Below are 14,986 nucleotides of genomic sequence, written 5' to 3' on the forward strand. Positions count from 1 at the left end.
TGCATTCGGTGCTGCTGGCGGAGCTGTAGATTGTAGAGTGGAGTGTGATGAGAATTAGAACTGTGGGACATGGGTCAAGATCAAAAAGATTCATGGCTTGCTCCTGAAACTTGTGGGGGAGGTGATTGGTGGGAGATAGTAACAGATTTTTGCGTTGTTGCGAGAGCGAAGGATTCTATTTGACTACCACCTATCTCTTCGTTTCTTATCGTCTAGTTTACGGGCTCAAAGGAGGATTTGCTGACAAATTTGAGCAGAGAATGGAATGCCTTGACGCTTTGACTGTTCCATTCAGGCTATAAGGTACCTTTACAATTTGAGACAAGCATAATGGAGCACGCGGAGCAAAGAAGGATGCGACATTTGTATGAGACCAGCTACATACATCTTGCCCATAAACCAAAACGCCTGACGCCAGGATTGTTACCTTGCCTCCCTAAACACCGTCATATGCCATTTATCTAAAGCCCCTCTAGCTCAACCTCTGATCACACGACGAACCTCCCCATATCGGTCCCGCTCATCACGATAGACAGCCTCTGTTGTACGCCTGCTGCTTCTTCCGTCATCGCGGTAGGGATCCCTTTCAGCGCGCCTGGTACTCGAACGGCCATCATCGCGATACACATCCTCCCTCCGAGAAGAAGAACGGACCTCTTCTTTGCGGCTCGAGTGACGGCCATCCGTGCGTACCTTGGTATCATCCCGCCTGGAACTCTTCACGCTCATTCCGGACATCTTCATGGTTAATTCCGTCATACCACCAGGATGTCCAGGCCGTGTTGAATCGGATCGGCGGGAGCTGTCTCCATAAGGGTCCCCTCCTCCAGCACCAGGCCGACCACTGCTGGGACCCGAGCGGCGGCTTCCATCACCGCCGGCTGGAGGTGGTGCACGGCTGCTTCCAGAACCGCCACCACCGCCACCACCAGCGCTGGTAGAGCTCGTTGCTACCCGGAGAATGCGCGGCTTGATCCAAGTGCAGCCCAGGCGGGCGCAGATATCCTGACAGCAGGCATTCTTTTGATGACCCGGGGCGCAAAGCTCCTGGACTCCGATGTAAGGGTCCCTAGTCTGCTGCTCGCGAGGACGGTAGTCGTATCCGGGTCTGAATCCATACACGATGATACGGATAGGACCATCGCGCGCGTAGAACTTTCCTCCACGGATGAACCTATCGCGGTAGTTTCGCTCGACGAGGTAGTAAAGGACATCCTCCGCGTGGATGTGGTCGGGGTGGGGCCCGTCTCTGTTGCTTCTGACCTCCCGCTGGCGTGTGGTAGGGTTGGTGACTGTGACGAAGGACGAAGCAGCATGCCACCAGTTCACTGCGTAGGTGGAGCCGTACTGTGAGATTTCCTGTCGGAAGACACCTCGGGGAATAGTGCTCTGGTAAATAACACCGCCGTCAAGTCCAAATGGGATGTACATGGTCGCAACCAGGAGAGATCCAGTTCTTCTGCTTTGTCCGATAAAGGCTCTGGATCCGTACTTGTTATCGAGCCAGTCATATGACTGTCGTCCGAATGCTTCCAGCTGCTCATCAGTAGGAGGGTAAGGATCATCCCACATGATCTCCCTCGTCCAAGTTGCAGCGCTGACGCGGTCAGTACCCTCAAGTCTCTCATCAACATGAGTGACCATCAGGGGAGGGGGAGAAGGGGTGCGGGATTGCCTGGACATTTTCAGCAGGAATTTTGCAAGACAAGAGAAACTGAGATTGAACCCTGTTAAGATAATAACAAATAAGATAAGGAATGGATAGTGTGAGTTGAAGATCTCGACCGGCGAGATGGAGAAGAAAGACGAGAATGACAGAAGTGATCGAGCTGATGCTGACGAGGTATTGAAAGGGGAAGAGTGGTGACACAAGTTGGGTTGATATACATTTTCTATCACTCCCTATGATCTCATAGTTCTTCCACATTCAACCCAAATATATCGTTAACGTAGCATTAACAGCCGCGGCCATGCCCAGGTTTAGGTGGCCCATCTTTTTCGCTATACGACGCCACCGTTCTATCATGAAGTTCGAGCTGTAATGGAGAAGAAGCTAATCGCAGAAGGGCTGATGGGCCTCTGGGAGGTCACAGTCTCCCCACCTTGACCAACATATGTGTTTCTGTCGGATTTTGACTATGGGACCAGCCCGAATATACGGTTAGCGAGCCCACCTTTGACCGACCCGCCGCGCCGTGCCTTACGGGGGTAGCCGAAGATCGAAGATTCCATTACGTTTGATGGCGGCACAGCCACCTATCCACCACCAACTCGGTACTCGGCACGGACACAAAATGAACTAAGATATGGCGTTCTGCTGAGTTGGATCAGGTCCTGATTTAGCAAAATCCCCTCGTGGTAGCTTGACCCACAATTATCGAAGAGCTGCATGACTGAGTTGTCGATATATGTCGGTTAAGAAGCATTTCAGCCTTGTGTCTAGTGTGGCAATGCCAGCTATATATTCAGTAAGTTGGCTCCTGAAGCTCTCTGTTTATCAACTAGATCTAAGGCTTCTTTTTTCTTACCTAGACTTCACCACCTACCTGACTCACAATATCTGGTTGGAGCTGACAAGGCACTTTCTTGCTCGTAACTGGCTTCCATCGGGTAGCTGAAGCACATGCTGTGCCGCCACCACCGCTGACCCATCTCCATACAGCCAAGTTCCATGTCTGTGGATATCTGGATGCACATCTGCGCCGCACCAAGACTCGTGACTTGGGCCATTGTCATCTTGAAACTTGTGTCCTGCCTCGACCAAGAACGGTGGACCACCTGGGCCCTTCACTGGCCATTCGTGCCCGTCGAACATTGTAACTTATTTCAACATGTTGTTGAAATGATCGTTCGATAACCTTCAATGAGAAAGGTTCAATGAGAGATAAGGTGCCCAGTATCGGAAAATGATCATAAGCATTTGCACATGAAGTTTACAAAAGTGATTGGTTCAAAAAGACTGCCGGACATCGCCCTGGTGCATTAATCGAGCAGCGATTGGTTGAACCAGCAGCCCACTGACCCACTTGGACAGTTCTTAAAATCTGACGACATGGTTCGCGTTGCCAACTTTGTTGAACCAACCACCAGCCGAAACCAAGTCCGCTTGAGACTTCAACCATCATCCACAAGGCTACCAGGTACACATGTAAAGTGCCTCCGCATTCGGTACCACAATGGTGCATCCCAGACACTTTCATATGGAGCTCGACGAGCACGCGCTACTGGAGGAGTTCGATGAACGAGTGAAAGAAGGCGTCGTCATATACGAAGGTGACCATCAAGTCCTCAGAGAAACGTACAATGGCTTTCCAGTAAGTTCCCAGGTTTGTTCCTGAACGCCATGCTGTTCACTCACGGTTAACACTCTGACTTCAGTTCGAGTTCCGAATCCTCAAAGGCCACGCTTTCAAACCCGAAGTCTCCAGTTCTGGCAGTACCCCCTCGGGTTCCTCAGCCACTATCTCGAGCAATGGGTCGACAGCCCACCGGCCAAAAACACCCGAATACCTGCCTGGAAGCGACATCAGTCTCACTGGTTTTGAGGTCCGCAACTCCAATGCCGATGTCGGTCTCGGGCACTACATGATCTTCAACAAGTTTTGCGCCGCCCGGCCTCATTACTTGCTCCTGACGCAAAATGGACACCGACGACAGCACGAGAGCCTGAATTTCGACGACTTTGGTACTTTGTGGGGGGTATTGTCGGTGTTGAACAAAGACTGGGAAGCGAAGAAGCCTGGCGCCAGGCGGTACATGGGAATGTTCAACTGTGGAATCGATAGCGGGTGCAGCAGGTTACACAAGCACATGCAAGTACTTGCAGTTCCCGATGAGGCCGAGTTTGGACTGTGGCCGGACTCGGCTTCAAAGTGCATTCCGTTCAAGTACTACAAACATGATATTGATGGGCGTTTGGATGAGCTCTCCAGAGAAAGAGAGGCCTGGGAAAGGTATTTTGAGTTTACAGCTGCTGCTCAAGAAGCATTGATGAAGGCAGGTTATATCCCAAACGCGCCGGATGGGGTTGATGCTACCGAGATAGTTCCACACAACATTATTCTTACGCGGGAGTGGCTCCTGGTGATCCCGAGAACCCAGGCTGGAATGAACGGAGCTGATGCTAATGCTGCAGGGTATTTGGGCATGGTCTGGGTATCGGATGAAGGCAGGATGAGGAAGTGGACAGACCAAGGTCCTGTCGAGCTGCTAACGCGTCTGGGCTTACCTAATGACATCTGAAGTCCGCCGTCTTCCATATTCAAGAGTTTTATGGTAAGCAGATAGACTGAAGATGTCTGTTTACCAAAGTGACTTCACAAAAGACCTGACTCATTCCTGGATATCTGTCAACAGCCTCAGCTCATCATCATGACTGCACTATTTTTATCCGGCCTCCCCTTTGACGCTCGTCGAATTGCCCGCCAGGCAAGATCAAACCTCTTGTCGTTCTTCCCAAACTTGCACATGCTCGAATGATCACCTCCCATCATGACCGCCTCCTCATGTGCTAGCCACAAGACGGCCGACATTTTCTCCACCACCAGGCTGCCCAAGAGACGATGCGGTTGCTCTTCGTAAAAGCTGGCAATGGCGTACTGATTGACATAAGGCTTGAAGTCCTCGGAGAACTCAAGTAGATGTGCTGAATGGGTTTCGAGCACATTGATGAATCTCGACCTGGGCTGGTTGGTGGCTGTTTGTACAATGCGTGAGACAAGACCGAGCCACTTTGTTTTGTCAGCACCTCGGTGAGGGGTTCCAAAAAAGACCTATCTTCTGTCAGCACTGACTGGGAGGAGTTTGTACGATAGGGAGGTACTCAAATGACTTACTATGCCTCTGGTGCAGTCTGCTATGTCAGCGTACCAGGGTTGTGAGAGTCGCCGTCGGTTCTGATTAGCTGTGGATATGGCCTGTTTGATGACAATGCCACCAAGACTATGCCCAATAAAGACAATCGAGCGGCCTTCTGCTTCCTAGATTCCAATGTCAGCGAGCCTGCGTGAAGACGTTTGCATATCACGGTCACCTACGTCTTCCCGCACATTCCACAACTCTTCCAGAAGTTTTGCGGCATTCTCTTCTATTCCGAATGTTGACCTGTTGCCAAAGATGGATGAATCATACTCAAAGGTCATGATGCGAGCGTTTGGCAACTTTTCGGGCAAAAGGTCACGCAGCCATACTGTGTCTGTGTCGGTTTTGGCAGCACCCTTCCGTAGTAACCTATTCCAACGGCGAACCGGCTTGGCCGGAGCATCCGTGTGAGTCCAGGTGTGAAGGTAATGTCCGTTGAGGCCATGTACAGCGATGATGCTTATGGTCAAGGTGGTCAGCGTATTTGAGACTGATAGGCATTTCAAAGGTAGGTGAGAACTACTCAAGCTCGATGAGGCCCTCTTTGGGGGCATGTAGAAGGTGTATAGATCCAGATTGTTGGGAGTCGCCGGCCATGATTGGGAATTATGACGTGGCAGTGAACTAAGGTGATGTCTCTTGTTCAACTTTTGATGTTTAGCTTGACTGACTGGGGAGCTCTGGAATGCGTGTAGAGTATTATAAGTTTCGGCTATCATGCGTCTTAACATTATAGGTTCCCTTCCTATTTCCTGCTTCCATATCAAGTTGGGCACCCGTTTGCACTTCGGTACAGCGAACTTTCAGCTTCTCCTAGTACAGACAGAGTGAGCTGGCAAGGTCAAAATCACTCAGATTAGTCCCTTGCTGAGTCTGTACCTCTGACCTGGACCACTTGGAAGCACCAGATGCATCGCCACCTTTGCGGGCGTGAGCTGGTAAGTCGGGCAGGTATCAGGCAGTGTTGGTTGCAGCAGGCACAGGCCTCGGGTCTGATTCGACCAATAACCGCTGGATCTAGTGTTTGCTTGGCATAGGACCTTTGATGGTCATTCCACCATTTTGTTGTCTTGGTTATTGCACAAAAGAGAACAAGTCAACATAAGGTAGTGGGGGCATACCTTAGTCTCCCTCGAGCCGGACTTGCCGCATCAAGTTAGCTGGGTGCGTTGGGTTGGGAATTTGCTCCATTTCTTGCTTTCAGTCTTACAGGTTGTCAAGGTTGACTACTCGACCCAAAAGTCAACAGCAAATCACCTTGATTTGTCGATTGGATAAAGGTCAGCAGGAGCTTACAACAACCGCCGACTCCAGCCTACACATGGCTTCAACAGCTTTCGGTCCCATTCACAGGCCACACCTCCACACGTGACCTGACCCTCGCTACCCAGCCGCCATTCTACATTGAACTCGGGCTATATCGACACTACGACGCACATATCAAACTTCTGAAGCCATGGCCCAGCCCAAGAGAATGCTCATCAAAGAACTCCACACACCCGACTCATCCGACCTCGAGTAAGTGCCTTGCTTCTTCTCGTCTCTGTAAGTATCTCAGATGTGCTAAACTCGCTGTACCAGTCTTGTCCTCATTCACGGCCTCAACGGTGATCCAATCGAAACATGGCGACATCAGGACACCAAACAGGTCTGGCCCCAGGCGCTGTTGCCTGACGCTCGACCCAAGACCAGAGTGCTGTCTTATGGCTACAATGGTGATATCTACCTCAACAACTCTGCCGCCAATATTCGAGACATGGCCAGATCAGTTCTTTCCAACCTTGATGCCGGCCGGAGATCTGACCCTCATCGTCCCATCATCTTTGTCGCCCACTGTCTGGGAGGTTTGATCATCAAACAAGCATTGTGCTTTGCCCGCGCTGAGCGCCGGTTTCACAACATTGGCGATGCTACAAAGGCTGTGGTAAGTTTTACGTCTTGCTTGCATACATCACATCGTCTGCTGACATGTCAAGTTTTTCTTTGGCACCCCTCACTCCGGAGCAAAGAAACAAGACTGGAAGCGCATCGCTGAAAGTTATTCCGTCCTTTCCCCCCGCAGGGGCTCTGTGGCACCCATTGTCAATGCCATTACCACCTCTGCTCCCAGACTAGTCAAACTTTGCGACGACTTTGTTGAGCTTACAGATCGCTATCTCATTGTGACATGGTATGAGACTGTGTTTTGGCCTGGGACAAAGAAGTGTATCGTCGACCAAACCAGCGCTAGAATGATGGCAGGTGGCAACGAAGAAGCTATGCCAGTGGAGGCTGATCATGTCAATATGTGCCGCTTTGCAGGGGGAGATGATCCAACGCTGCAGGAGCTGCTGATGTTTGTTCAGAGAGCCCTTGGGAAGGAGGAGAGAATGGTGCCTTTAGGACAAATACCGACTGGCGAGGTATCCGGCACTCAGGGACGCACCGCCAGGACTACAATTCGGCAGCCCTACACCATTTTCACGGAAACAGTGAGGGAGAGACACATCATGGTTGGCACTGACCTCACTGGCCAGGTTTACAGCCAGCAGAGGAGTGTGACTGTGGAGAGTGGTGCTTCTGAGGCAATGACGCTTGGCCGTGTCGAGGAGGTCGAGGATGATAACTCTAATAGAGCCAATCATGCTCAATCTCCAAGTCAAATCGGGGCTCCTCCCGTCTCAGAGGCAGGGGAAATGCCTTGGGGAGCAAAACTTGATGCTTCTGACTCCGGCCGGGACTCGCGGAGGCCGAACTTCCTGAAGCGTTTTGCCGGCCGACTGCGTTCGAAGCAGACCCTGATCAGATAGACCATTTTGCCAGCTTTTAGACATATAAAAACGGTGGCTTTGTATCAGCAGCGATGTTCATACTCCTATATTCTCTAACTCATGTCTGTCGCGTTGCGGGTATCAGTAGGTATGTAAGTCATCAACAGTAGCCGAATCTCAGTCAGAGTCAAAATCCTTGCCTCGGACTGCCTTGCCTGTGATATCCTCGTTAGCTTAGGCCAGACGAAATCATCCGGACTGTGGTGCGACGTACCAACACTAATGACTGCTTTCTTGATATTCCCGAAATAGCTCCTTGTCTTCTTGTCGATCTGCTGCACCTCTGGTTTGGTCACTACTTTGTCAACGTCCCTCGGAACTTCTCTCACGACGACCACTTTGACCTCTCTTACAACGTCTACTTTGACTTCTTTCACGACCTCTTTGACAACTTGTTTCTCGACTGGAACCTCCTTTACGACCTCTCTCTCCACCTCAATAATCTCCCTCTCAATAATGATCATCGGTTGCGAGGATTGCAATCGTATCTTATCTTCCTTCCAGCTGGCCCTCTTGATGTGTCCGGATCTCTCGTGCGGAGGAAGGGTGCAACCCGATGTATCGGCCTGGCGTCGAGTTGTCTGGTGCCGTGGAGGCAATGATCCAGAAACCTGAGTGTCACCGCCTCCTACGTTGTCAGGCGGACTATTGACAATCTTGTCCGCCAGACGAAGGTCCTCCTCGGGGAAGGCTTGCTCCGACCCCCTTCTCATGAACCACCACACTTCGGTCCAAGACTTGGCACGACTATCCCCTTCTTGCGTCAGCAATTCTTTCTGTCTCTGGGTATCTGCGTCAACGTCTTCCCCTGCTTGATGATAGTGTTTGTGCCAGTATAGCGAAGCATAACGCATGAACGGGCGGTCCCTCAATGTCTTCCGGATTCGAGACTCCCAACTGGTTTCGGAGCTTTCTCCAGCCGGTTGTTCTGCCTCTTGCATGCTGAGGTACATTGTGCAACTGCTTGCGAGTAGGCCTTGAGGGGTGGGCTCCTCTGGGTTCTTCTCAATAGTTTCGAGCTTGGTTGCAATATGGCTCTTGGCGGTTCGGTGAAGAGACGAAAGGCGTCCATCAGCGAAGTTGACAAGCGGTCCGCAGTAGAAATCGACTTTGGCCTTGAGGTTCTCGTCGAGGCAATCGGCTAGCTGTTTCTCTGTGATGACGGCTCCTGGGAACTTGCGCATGGCTTCAGCCACTGCCAAAGCGGTGTTAAGTTCCGTGATGTTGAGCGCATCTTCCTGAAAGGCGGCCCAGGTGAGGACATTTTTGATGAACCGGGATGTGTCTGGATCGTAGCTATTTAGCAGGCGGTCTGAGTGGCGATCACAAAGATGCTGTGTACCATCTGGAATCTCTTTCAGAGCCTTTAGAATGTCGTCTTTGTCCTTCACGCGTGTGCGTTTCAGCTCTTCGCTTCTTAGAATTGACCGCAGATACGAGTCATCGACCCTGTTGCCCTTGATGTCACCCAGCACCCTCGTTTTGAAATCTTCGTCACCAGGTGCTACCTTCTCCAACAGATGTGTCAAAAGGCCTCTGATGCTTCTCATAATGTCTGCCTCATTGTCTCCTTGTTGAATGGGGCAGTCGTTGATTCCCAGACTTTGAATGTGCTTCTGGATCGTTGAGTTGTGTTGGGAGACCACCAATAATCTCAACTGCTTGGACTGACCGAGGCCTTGGTCTAGCTTTTTGATACATTGTAAAAAGGCCGTTTGTTCATCAGAAGGGATTTCATCTAGCCCGTCAACGACAAGCGTCATGGTGTGTTGATATCCCATGATCACTCTTGCCATTGCTATGGGCCACAGCTCCACTAGCCTTTCTGCCGTCCACACCGATTCTTTTGATCTTTCTCGTGATTGAGCATCCTCAAAGGTTGGCAGGAGGAACTCCTTGATGATTTGAGGCTGAAGTCGCAAGGCCTGGTGCAAAGTAGATTGTAGAAGAGCATCGATGTTGTTTCTTGATGCATACATGTTGCTGAGAAAACAATGAACGACCTCTTGCCTTTCGTGTGGAACCGTGCTGTCAGATCGGACAATGTTGTTAGGCTGTAGGATGTGTGTAATGATGTGCTTGGTCAAGAAGCTTTTACCGCTGCCTGCCGGGCCATGTATCCACAGCTTGCCATTCCCAGCCTCCCCTTTGCACCAATATTGAAACTCGAGACGCTCTTTTATCCAGTCGCCAGTTCCAGGAGTGTGCGGTCTCCCGAGAAAGTAGGCGTGGAATTTGTCGGAAGAGAGTGAATACAGGGCTCTTTTGGCGAAGTAACCAGCCATGTCTGTAGGCATGTAGAAGTCTTAGTCAACATCCACATGAATAGACTGGACACGGAATCTCTGCATACGTACCCAGTGCATTTGGTTTGTCTTTCTTGAGAAACTCGACTCCGTCCCAAACGAGCCGAAACGCACCAGTTTCCTCTCTGGTAAATTGGCAGATTGTGAGATGATTACCTGCGAGCATGTCGTGCCTCTCATGACCATGATGCATTTTCCCATAAAGACCATTCACAAGCTAAGTAGTGATGGAGCCTGTCAGCAGCTGCATTTCAAGCTTTGGACTTTATGGTGCATAACTGGACAAGATGAAGAATACTCTAGGATACTGCAAGGGAGAGGTAGTGAAGCAAGTACATACAACATGTTTTAGACCCGGCATTGGTTCTTCTTCAACAAATGTAACAAATGCTAGGCTGTCATACAAGGGCTTGAAATCTTCTGTGATGTCTCGGAGATTATCACAGTTTTCCTCAAGTTGTTGGACCATGGTGCGGGTGGGCATTGCTCCCTTTACTGGAGCGTCGTGTTGAAGCACAAATCGAGCAAAGTCCCTCCAAGTGTTCCTATCCAGCCCATGGTGAGGAGTTGCAAAGAACATCTGAGATTTCATTAGCGTTAGCTTCTCAGTGTTAGCCACCCCAATGACTGTTGCCGGTTGAAACTTACAACGCCGCGGGATGCCTCCCATATCCCCCTATATCTTTGCTGGACAAAGCGAGCCACGTACAATGCCCTCTTGATGATCATCCCTCCCAGGCTATGGCCGACAAATATTATTGGCCGCAAGGTAGCTGGTTCATCATCTTCTCGATTGTTGTACAACCAATTCAGCAAGTCATTTGCATGCTCTGTTATACCAAGCATGCTCATGGTGCCATTGAGCGAGGTGTTGTACTGGAATGAAAGAACTCTGATCTCCGTAACGTAGTCAGGCAAGAGATCTGATGGCCAGACGGTTTTCAATTCGTCTTTCGCCTGCCAGGTCTTGATGAAGTGTCCCCCAAGTCCGGGCACAAGGACAACACTGTTATTTGGGAATATTTAGCACTGATCTGATAGGCTCATTGCAAACCTATAGGATGTGAACCTACTCGGCCTGTACCCTAGCTGTGGGCTCCTTCTTTGGATGAAGGACTTTAATAGCAGAGCCACCGCTGTCATCCAAATCTTTCTCTTCTTGTCTGGGTCTGTAAATGGAAGTCGTCATCGTGAACTTGGGATTGTGTAGTTTGGAGTTAGTGGGGCTGGTTTCAGGGGTACCAACAGCTTGGTGGACATGGCGAACCCATTTCTCTGCATCATTCCGGGGGGGGGTTAAGTGAACCTGTCACTTCTCGCATCGATTCATCACAATGAGGCTCATGGGACGGCTTCTTACTGGATACCGGGACGCTCCGAACCTTGGTGTGGAAGGGCACCTTGTGTGGGGTCCTGTCAGGGACTTGGCGTGGGTGATTGGGTTGCTCGTGTTGGCTGGTGCCCAACCTGACCCTCAAAGTTGAAGCCAGTCCTGCTTTGCTGCACCACCTGCCTTGCACATGACCGGGATAAGGGAGAAAGATTGACAGTTCGATCTTCATGTAGCACATGAAAAATTTGCATGTAGCTGGAAACGACGTCACCAAACCTCGGGGTACGCGTCCACACACACCAGATCATCGGACTTCCACTCCACCAGCAACCTGGAAACATCTCCAGGACCCATCACGCTACTGATCAGTTCCACGTCGCCTATGGACGCAAACGCCCAACTCAACCCTCAGGCCCGGCTGGCACTAGAGCGAGTATCGCGGCTGGAAGCAATAAAAAAGGAAAATATCTCGAGAAAGTGGGAGCTAGAGTACCAATGCAACGACCTGAAAGACAAAGTCCGCAGATTGGAAGCACAACTTCGGGATAGTATACCTCTTAGCGATCCCAACAACATGAACCCAGCCACGATACCCGCAACAGCATTGGAGGCTAGCCTGCAACACAAGATTGCAGAACTTGGAAGCAAAATCAAGAAGGTGGAGCAGCGACTTGGCGCGGAGATATCTCGAAACTGGGAGTTGACATATCAATGCGAGGATCAAAAGGAGGAGATATCGCGGCTGCGGAATCAGTTGAGGAAGTACATCCAGGTGGATGACACTGAGTTCACCTTCTTATCATCCCCGACAGCCTTGGAAAAGCTACTGGAGGAGAGAATCCGGGAATTGGAGGGTGGGATAAGGTACCGGACAGGCCGAACCCGATTAAAGTCGTTCTGATTGTCTGGTTGTCGGTGTTGTCAGCGTCAACCATGTGTCGTCTGGGATGTCACGGTGTTTGGTAATTACCTAGCGCATCACATCATGTTAGAATAGCTACACTCTCGTCATACAAGACCGTCCTTGTGATCATAACTACGCATAAAGCCGCATTTGTTGGCGAACGATAGTTCGCTAATTGCCCCGATGTTTGCCAAGCCTTCTGTCATCTGCATGCAGGTTTGTCGTCGGGCAGCTGTACACCACCCGACATTGCGCATGGCATGCAGTAGCATAAAAAACTAGTTCAAACCGACCTTGCCGACCCCGAAAATACAGGGAATGTACCTGGTTCCGCAACAAGGTGCCGACAAGTAGTTCAAGGTGGGGGGCAAATGGTGTGCTCTGTGAGATGCCGGTGTTGATAACGGCCTTACTAGGCACGAACCCAACGTGTCTTATGCATGCAAGCAGGGCTCTGCCATGTTGAGCAGAACGGCAATACCGTCTATCTCAAGCCTAACTTCATCAGGCGACCAATCCTTTACGCCTTGGAACCCGGCCACAGTCTTAGAATGAGCTTAGACGGTGCCAGCTGTCCCAGCCTTCCGACCGAGATCCTCAAAATTGAGGACAAAGAAAATTGGGGAAGCATTTCCAGGCTATGAAGTTAGGCATTAGTGCAGTCAGTCTTGGATTGGCGTCGACATCGCCGTCTGAGGGCATTCACAGCCGCTAGTTTCATCGTCTCCTATGACTTCGACGACGGAGACATTCGGGACCAACAAAGGCGCGAGCATGTATAAATCGTCTAGTTTCCTTCAAGGGAAAATATAGTAGCACAGAGCCCGGTAGAATATCACTTACCAAAAGTCACTACTACATACTTCACAAACCACACCTCACACCAATCCCCTACTGACCGGACGCTCAGTGGTAGCCCAATCTCTCTTGCTCATTTCTAGCAGAGCTTCACGTGAGTTGAACTTGAGCTCCATCTACTCACAACCGTAACAGCACAGAGTTAGCTGACATTTCCAGACACTCCCATTCAAAGATGTCTGAAACCGAGGTGTACACCAAACCAGAGGGAGGCTTTTTCAGCCTCACATCCATCACCGACGCCTACAAAAAGGCCCTCAGCGTTGCTTATCCGGCCACCAAGGACATTGCCGACGAGTTCTCCGGCAGGATCCCCGACATTGTCAACAAAGCCCGGCAGAGAGTCTCCGACCTCGTCTTCAACGTCCAAGAGCTGAAGTGGGAGATCGAACAGGCTCGTCGCACAATTATCGAGACCAATGACAAGTTGCATGCGCTTCTCAATCAGGAGGAGATCAAGGACGATCCGTTGGAGTGGGACATTGAGGAGCAGAAAAAGAACGTCGACGGACCACCGGAGAAACCAACCAAGAGATACTATACGCCGAAGAATTAAGAGGAGTTGGCTTAAAAGTGGAAGGAAAGCTAGAGGTTTTTTGGCAGCGTCGGAGTCTGGAGAAGAGTGAATTTACATTATTTCGGATAAGCTTTGCATGGTTTAAGATCCAAAAAAGTAGGGGCCGATGTCTCCTTCCTTCTGGTTACACATGTAATACAGCCGTCCACAGGAGAAGCTTAATCTTGATAAACCCCTATTTACCCCTATTATTTCAACCTTTTCAACATCATCGTTCGTGTTAAGTACCATGTACCCTCTAAATCAACATGGATCCCACTCCCCAAGCAACAGCCATCATAAACCCAGGGACGACAGCGCCGCTCATAGCAGAAGACCCAGCAGGGGCGGTAGTGCCAGCAGGAGTAGTCTCGGTACTGGTTGTTGGATCCTGAGTTGCAGACTCTTCAGCTTGGGTGGTCGTGACATCCTGGCCATCCGTAGTCGGGGCAGTGACCGAGCTGGTAGAAGTAGTCAGGGTGAGGGTCGTGCTGGTTCCTTCGTTGTCCGAGTCCGAGCCCGAGTCATCTCCATTGGGATTCACCAAATTGAGGGCCCTCGTTCCGTTCCCTTTCTGAGCCTCATCGCCATTCCGACCAAAAACCTCATAACTGGCCCAGCTGTTGCCATTAGGTTTAAGTGAAACACAGCCTTCAAAGTAGTAATTGCTAGCGCAAATGCTGCTCCCATCTGCGGTGACACCTCCGCCAGCATTAGTGCAGGAAACCAACAGTTGCGAGAATGTGCGTGAGAAGTTGTCGAAAAAATCCTTGATGTCGTAGCTGCCTGGGCTGAGGCAAGCGCGGCAGTTGTGGATGTAACCATACCACGCGTTTTCGCGGTCTTCATTGGAAATACACACGCAGTCGCGGGTTTCTTTGTCGGACCTTGTGTTCTTCCAGTCGATTCCCTGGCACTTCATGATGGCGTTTGCAATCTTGGTGCAACCACACTTTTCCAGCTTGTCGCTTGTCGGGTCCATCCTCTGCTGAGGGGGGGGCGGGCCGCGGGCGAAAACACCAAGGCCGGTAAGAAGAGCCGGAGCGAGGAGAAATTGCATAGGAAGATGCATCTTGTATGCGCGCGTTGGTGCTGCTGAAAGAGCGACTATAGTTGGTGGTCAACGTCAGTGATAGACAATGTTAGGCCAAAGAAACAAATCACCCCGACACGTCTACTAGCACAGGGGCTAAGATTGTTTTCCTTTTCTTAGTAATCCGATGGGATTGGGATCCTGGTCAGAAGGGATAAGGCCTGTGCAATTGCTTCTCAGGGGCAAGTGGTCCAAATAATGGGGGTAGCATCTCCTGCACAGCCCTGTCCAACCCTAACCCAGCGAGTGTATGCGCCAAGGCTTTC

At 50.6% G+C, this 14,986-nt stretch overlaps 8 protein-coding genes across 8 annotated transcripts; 4 read left to right on the top strand and 4 right to left on the bottom strand.

Annotated features, from left to right (window-relative positions):
* Positions 1–477: 477 nt before the first annotated feature.
* Positions 478–1,683, bottom strand: QC764_704075 (uncharacterized protein; the record flags this gene model as incomplete). Its single annotated transcript, XM_062950066.1, has 1 exon — positions 478–1,683. One exon carries the CDS (start codon positions 1,681–1,683, stop codon positions 478–480), a length of 1,206 nt encoding a protein of 401 aa, XP_062795869.1.
* Positions 1,684–3,176: 1,493 nt separating this feature from the next.
* Positions 3,177–4,292, top strand: QC764_704070 (uncharacterized protein; the record flags this gene model as incomplete). Its single annotated transcript, XM_062950065.1, has 3 exons — positions 3,177–3,314; positions 3,379–4,238; positions 4,262–4,292. The coding sequence occupies 3 exons, from the start codon at positions 3,177–3,179 to the stop codon at positions 4,290–4,292; spliced, it is 1,029 nt and encodes a 342-aa protein (XP_062795870.1).
* A 43-nt stretch (positions 4,293–4,335) lies between these two features.
* QC764_704060 (uncharacterized protein) lies at positions 4,336–6,064 on the bottom strand. Its single transcript, XM_062950064.1, has 4 exons — positions 5,384–6,064; positions 5,037–5,319; positions 4,836–4,979; positions 4,336–4,772 (listed from the first exon to the last, which is right to left on the bottom strand). The coding sequence occupies exons 1-4, from the start codon at positions 5,455–5,457 to the stop codon at positions 4,359–4,361; spliced, it is 915 nt and encodes a 304-aa protein (XP_062795871.1). The 5' UTR covers positions 5,458–6,064; the 3' UTR covers positions 4,336–4,358.
* Positions 5,970–7,709, top strand: QC764_704050 (uncharacterized protein). The gene is made up of 3 exons (XM_062950063.1): positions 5,970–6,378; positions 6,442–6,784; positions 6,837–7,709. Exons 1-3 carry the CDS (start codon positions 6,317–6,319, stop codon positions 7,647–7,649), a joined length of 1,218 nt encoding a protein of 405 aa, XP_062795872.1. The 5' UTR covers positions 5,970–6,316; the 3' UTR covers positions 7,650–7,709.
* A 14-nt stretch (positions 7,710–7,723) lies between these two features.
* Positions 7,724–11,165, bottom strand: QC764_704040 (uncharacterized protein; the record flags this gene model as incomplete). The annotated part of the gene is made up of 5 exons (XM_062950062.1): positions 7,724–9,957; positions 10,028–10,193; positions 10,317–10,556; positions 10,625–10,982; positions 11,050–11,165. 5 exons carry the CDS (start codon positions 11,163–11,165, stop codon positions 7,724–7,726), a joined length of 3,114 nt encoding a protein of 1,037 aa, XP_062795873.1.
* A 526-nt stretch (positions 11,166–11,691) lies between these two features.
* On the top strand, positions 11,692–12,210 carry QC764_704030 (uncharacterized protein; the record flags this gene model as incomplete). Its single annotated transcript, XM_062950061.1, has 1 exon — positions 11,692–12,210. One exon carries the CDS (start codon positions 11,692–11,694, stop codon positions 12,208–12,210), a length of 519 nt encoding a protein of 172 aa, XP_062795874.1.
* Positions 12,211–13,246: 1,036 nt separating this feature from the next.
* Positions 13,247–13,627, top strand: QC764_704025 (uncharacterized protein; the record flags this gene model as incomplete). Its single annotated transcript, XM_062950060.1, has 1 exon — positions 13,247–13,627. One exon carries the CDS (start codon positions 13,247–13,249, stop codon positions 13,625–13,627), a length of 381 nt encoding a protein of 126 aa, XP_062795875.1.
* A 259-nt stretch (positions 13,628–13,886) lies between these two features.
* On the bottom strand, positions 13,887–14,699 carry QC764_704020 (uncharacterized protein; the record flags this gene model as incomplete). Its single annotated transcript, XM_062950059.1, has 1 exon — positions 13,887–14,699. One exon carries the CDS (start codon positions 14,697–14,699, stop codon positions 13,887–13,889), a length of 813 nt encoding a protein of 270 aa, XP_062795876.1.
* Positions 14,700–14,986: the final 287 nt, after the last annotated feature.

The sequence above is a fragment of the Podospora pseudoanserina genome (genome assembly GCF_035222485.1).
Source record: "Podospora pseudoanserina strain CBS 124.78 chromosome 7 map unlocalized CBS124.78p_7.2, whole genome shotgun sequence".
Taxonomy (NCBI): domain Eukaryota; kingdom Fungi; phylum Ascomycota; class Sordariomycetes; order Sordariales; family Podosporaceae; genus Podospora; species Podospora pseudoanserina.